Here is a 6,038-nt window from a genome sequence, read left to right as displayed (position 1 = left end):
TGGTGCATAAAAATAGTGATTTTCATTTCTAAAAAAAATATTTTCATTTTTTTTTTAAAGTGCTGTAATGCGCGTATTAGTTTAAAGATGAAATACTCGGCTTTTCTTAATTCTGGAATTTTCTGATGAAAAAGGTGCAAGATATATTGTGCGCTTAATTCTCCATTAAAACCCTTCTGTCCTAAATGATTTTAAGATCCGGTGGCTGGATATGTGTTTATCTCGCCAATTAGGTCGGCTAATACGCGTCGGAGAATAGGTGGTGCCGACAACCGAAACGAAGGCCAGTCTCAAAGCGTGGCATACCGACACACAGGTAAAAAACTATAAAAACCCCAAACACCTTCCCACTTAAGAACTGTATTTGATCTTTACTTGATCAATAAGGAAGTTGTTTATTTTCTGGACTTTCATTTTTTGTGATTTCATTACATTGCATCATGAATCAGGTAAGAATAGATATTGAAATGTAAATTAAATATGGATCATTTAACTTTATATTGATATTTCTCTTTAAAAAAATTTTAGTTTTATTGTGAATACTATTTCAAATGGTTATTTTTTAATTTTAAATTAAGTAAGTTAGATTTTTGAAAGTAATTTTTAGTTGTTTATTTTCTGGACTTTCATTTTTTGTGATTTCATTATATTGCATCATGAATCAGGTAAGAAATAGATATTGAAATGTAAATGAAATATGGATAATTTAACTTTATATTGATATTTCCATTTAAAATATTTTTTAGTTTTATTGTGAATACTATTTCAAACGGTTATTTTTTTATAATTTTAAATTAATTAAATTAAATTTTTGAAAATAGTTTTTAAACAAAACTCATACTGAACATATATCTATATATCTATACAATCGTTTATTTCATGTGAATTCGTTATCTTGCATAATACAAACGGTGAAAACTAGATAAACTCAAATGAAACGTAGATTTTTAGGAAAATTAGATACATTAATGAGAAGTATTAAATTTCACAACCATCAAAATTTTCCACAATTCTACCAATATTAGATATATTAATCAAAAATATTAAATTATCAAAAAATTCCATTTCAAATTAATATTTTTTAAAATCTCAAATAAGTATCTTGAAGTTATAAACTTATACGCATACGTATGCATAACTTATACGCATACGTATGCATACACATAAGAACAGCGTGTATTCCTGTAATATTTTATTTATAATTTTTTATATTTTTCATTTATTGTTGCGTTTTTTTAAATTAAACTCTTTCAACCTTTTGTTTAAGTTTCAACTATTTCAGAATTATTTGTGTTAATATATTAGACTAAAAATAAATTACTAGTAGTACAGAAAATTAATAATTTTCAAATGGAATTTCAGCATTCTGTTTTATATGGTTATCGATTACAATAGCTTAAAATTTTTAGAGAAATTTTTTTCCAGTTGTTTCTTGCGGATTAAATCTGCAAAAGTTTCGATTTTGATAGAAATTTTTTTGTAAAAACATATTTTAAGATTTTTTAAAATTAAATAATTGTTGTTCTTGATAGAATATCGAATTTCCTTTTTTTGAAACTATCATTTGCAAAAAAACTTAACAATCAAAATAATACTTATTCTTCTTATCTTTTTTAAATATCTTTCTACTTATTCTTCTTATCTTTCTTTATATTTTACGGTTCATACAATTTTATGAATAACTATGTCTACCTTTTAAAAATACAACTAAAAATAAAACTTAAAAAATTGAAAAATACTTAAAGCTTTAAAATTAGAAAATCTTTATTATATGCCGAAAAATACAATTATCTTTTACAAAAAATAAATAATCCTTAAATTTATTAAATTCTTTTAAATGCCTGGTAAATGATTTAAATCTTTTACTAGTATCAATATTATATTTGAAATATAAATCTGATTTTATTTTCCTAATTATATTTCGTAAAAAATGTTTTATTAAATTATGCTTTGAACTTTGACTAAATTAGAGTAATCGGGAGAAAGAGGTAATATCAATTATTGAAAAGATAATAATTCACGTATTTACTGTTTCATTTGAATTTATGAAGAAAAAAAAAAGAGCGTTTGAATATCTAATACGATTTTTCCCCTCTTCTGATTTGCTGAAATGTAAAAAAATGCATTAAATAAGAATACACCTTGCGGTGATTCAGAGCACAAAACAATTTTTTTTCTCAATTATTTAACAAAATAATGATAATTATTTTTTTAACTTACAAAAAATTGAAGAGATTGCAGATTTTCTTTCAACTTCAAATGATAAAGTAACTCAAATGATAAAGTAAACATCAATTGAATTGCAAGCTTTAAAGCGATTCCATCATTATAATGTTTTCATAGAATTCTAAATTTGAAACAATGTACCTAAAAACCTAAAATCGATAACAGTATGTTTATATTTTGGATGTGCATTTAGATTTTTTACTGTGTATTTAAATTTTTTACAGTCTATGTATAATTTAGTTATTTTAATTAAACATGATTTTTTTTAAAAAAAATATGAAGTTATGAATTAAGAAGATTCGTAAATTTTTAAATGCGTATAGTAACAAAATGTTAAATACTTAAAATTTGGACATATTTATTAAAAATAAATGCAATAATGAAGAATTATTATATTTCTAGTTATAATAAAATTTAAAAAAAAAACAGGCAGGAATTTGATAATATTCCTTGCATAGGTATTACATTCTAAAATAACACATTTATTCTTTGTAATGTGGAAGATTTATTCTTATGGCATAACTTTTATTCCTTAAAACTTTTAATTAAACAAAAAATTGAAATCCTTAACAGTCACTTTTATTCTTTATAATATTATAAATTTATTATTATGGCGGAAACATTTATTCTTTAAAACTTAGAGTTAAAATATAAATGTTTCATAGGAATTTAATAATATATTTAGCGTAATGCAAAATGTCACAAAAATATTTAAAAAACTGTAAACATCTTTTTTTGAAAAAAATGTTTCAAAAATGGGTTCTAGAATCTTTAGATATAAAATAAACAAAAAATAATTAAACTCTTAAACATTTAGATTAGCTTTATAATAAACATATCTTAACTCAGTTCGTTCACCTCTATTTTTATTCTTTAAAAATTTCTTAAAGACGCGAAATATTTAAACATCTTATTTGGAAAAAATGATTTAAAAAGCATATCTATGTTATTAACCAAGTTATTTATTTAATAGTTGTCGTAGTTAATGTGATCACTGTGCCGTAGATATTTATTTTATGTGATGTAATAAGCGTTTTGGTTGATTAAATTTCACTTTTATTTATTTTCCTACGGCATTTCAATGATTTTGAATTGAAATATTCTCTTCCCGTTTTGTTCTCAATGCTGTTTTAGTGACATTGATAGTTTGTTTTAATTTAATTTTTTTTCCGTTCAATTTTTATATTTTGGTTAATTTGGTTAATTTTCAATTGTTATTTTATTGCGCAAAAAATAAAAAATATGTTTCATAAAAAAATATAAAAATTTTCATTAATTACATTTGATAAATGTCATTTATTGAATATAAAATTCCCTGTTCGATTTCAATTAAGATAATTTATTCATCATGCCATTAATTCTAATTTAAGGTTAAATTAACACACAATTTTTCACTTACTAAATTGATCGAACAACAACAGCAATAATAGCTACATACTCTATGTATTTGAATGAGTATGAAATAATTTGAGCGAAATAACTTGATTTAGAGATATTAATCTGATATTATATCATACCAGTTATATCATTGTTATTAACATTTATATTATTTCTTAACTTTCATTGGAAATAAAATAAAACCTATTCTTTCGCATTTTACTTTTCTTTAATCATCAACTTTTTACGTATTTTTTTTTGTTCTATTTAGGAGTTATAACTATATTTTAAAAATTATTAATGTGTCTCTTAATATTTTTGTTCTCTTTCAGTTTCTGATTCTCATTGCTCTTGGTGTCGTTTTTGCCAACGCAGAAGAGCCATTTTCTATTGGACTTGGTACGCTATCACCATCTTACTCCCAAACTGTTGGCAAGGAAAATGTGAAAGTTCAATTTGATCAGAAGGAAAACGGAGCCTTTTCTTATTCCGTAGGAGACCCTAGTGGATCGAATTCATTCTTACAATTCGGAGACGCTGCTCATCAAGCTGCTCCAGCTGGCTATGCAGCGCCATCCCAATACGCTGCACCAGCACCAGCTGGATATGGTGCTCCAGCACAAGCTGGATATGGTGCTCCTGCACAAGCTGGATATGCTGCACCAGCACCAACTGGATATAATGGACAAATGCCAGCCTACAATGGCGCCAATAATTTCATAGCTCCTGCACATGGTTATCAAGGATATGGTGGTCCAGCTCCTCAGGCAGGTTATTTTGGAAACAATGGTTTCCAAGCTGCTGCTCGAAAACCAGAAGAGTCTGGAGGTGGTATATTACCTGCAGGTTTTTCTTACCACGCTACTGATGGACAATCCTTTTTGGGATCCATGGGAGAATCTAAAACTTTTATGGTAGAAGACAGCCAAGAATCAGCCAGAGGACCAGCCGAAACCAGTTTCTTTGATAGGAAACCTGGTCTTGTCAATGGACTAGTGGGCTATGGTCCTGGAGGAGCAAGAGGAGGTCTGCAAATCGGTGGATATGCTGGCCCGCAATATCAAGGAGCCCATAAGGAACATGGTGGACATGAATAAACTGTACTCGATCACTGCAAAACATTTGCTCATTAGTTTGCCAATAAGTGACCAATAGACTGTTAGTGGTCTATATGATTGGATGAGTAATAGAATTTCAGGTGATACGATATTTAGATGATGATTTCAGAAGATATTTATGCAGTTCAATCAGATATTGCATGGTAATTGCAAAGGAGTTGTTATTTTTTAATATAAAAAAAGCATTTTACGTATTTTCAAATAATTTCAAATGCAAAATATCTTGATGACAAATTAAGTCTAAAAACATAATAATTTGGGAATATTTGGGATAGTGTTCCAAAGGGGTGTTTGGTATTGTTTTTAAAGAAAAATATAAGATTGAATTATCTATATAAGTTACATAACTCGTACAACAATTTGTAGTAACTATTTGTAATTGACTGTAAACACGAAATAACAGAACTTACATTTATACCTAAATATTTAACGCACATGTTCTCGCTACCAAGTAGCTATGAAGAGTATAAATAAGTGTTGGAATCATAGAATTTACAAAAACGTATTTATCAAGCATTTTTTTTTTAGTTGATGGGTCTCATTTATAACCAAAAAAATCTGAACTTTAAAGGTATAAATAATCTGTTTTTTTTTTCTCTTTACTTTTTCAATTGAAAATTCAGTGATTTAATAACACATTTTTCAAAATTTTTATTTTAATATTATGCTGTTTAATAAATATCCAGTTACATATTCTTATTCAAACAAATTTTTTAATAGAACTAAGCAGAAATGTGGGGTTTTCTCCAAAATGGATTTAAAGTTTTTCCTGTGTGCTGGCGCTTGGGCAACGACTGTATAAATTTAATTTTTTAAAAGCTTCATTGTAAATTTTGGATTGTTTTTTAAATTTCTAGTGCGAGAAAAACGAATAAAAGTGAATAAATACAAGATACCAATAGTCAACTTTCTGCGTTTTTGAAAATGTTATTAAAATGACGTAATGAAATTGATGTATGTGTCAAAAATATTGTTTATTGCAGCATTTTTATGATTATTTATTAAATGTATGTTTACATAAAATGTTTGTATTTAAGCAATGTTAATAAAATATTTATTGATTTTGATTTCTTTTTTGCTGTCATTCATCGTTTTAAATATTAATTTTTATGATTATTAATTTTAATTATCTTAATACATTAAAAAAATTTAGAATATTATCAAGATTTATGAAAAAAACTATAGATCCTAAGCATTTATTTTGAAATGCATTGAATTTCAATTGTAAGTTGAGAAAATCACTATGTGGATAGGAAAAATATAAAGGTCTATTTTGTTGTTGTTATCCTAGGCTATTAAGGCAAGCGGTGCGATTGT

The 6,038-nt window shown here is 26.1% G+C and overlaps 1 protein-coding gene across 2 annotated transcripts; it reads left to right on the top strand.

The window, feature by feature from the left end:
* Positions 1 to 266: 266 nt before the first annotated feature.
* On the top strand, positions 267 to 5,788 carry LOC107453988 (annexin A7-like). 2 transcript variants are annotated; one of them, XM_016071017.4, is made up of 2 exons: positions 267 to 449; positions 3,936 to 5,788. In XM_016071017.4, exons 1-2 carry the CDS (start codon positions 441 to 443, stop codon positions 4,698 to 4,700), a joined length of 774 nt encoding a protein of 257 aa, XP_015926503.1. In that variant the 5' UTR covers positions 267 to 440; the 3' UTR covers positions 4,701 to 5,788. The 2 variants fall into 2 exon arrangements, with proteins under 2 accessions (XP_015926503.1, XP_015926511.1); XM_016071025.3 differs by lacking the exon at positions 267 to 449 and adding an exon at positions 512 to 665.
* Positions 5,789 to 6,038: the final 250 nt, after the last annotated feature.

The sequence above is a fragment of the Parasteatoda tepidariorum genome, chromosome 4, assembly GCF_043381705.1.
Source record: "Parasteatoda tepidariorum isolate YZ-2023 chromosome 4, CAS_Ptep_4.0, whole genome shotgun sequence".
In the NCBI taxonomy this organism is placed as follows: Eukaryota; Metazoa; Arthropoda; class Arachnida; order Araneae; family Theridiidae; genus Parasteatoda; species Parasteatoda tepidariorum.
The sequence above is the reverse complement of the archived record's forward strand: the minus strand, read 5'-3'. Positions and strand labels throughout refer to the sequence as shown.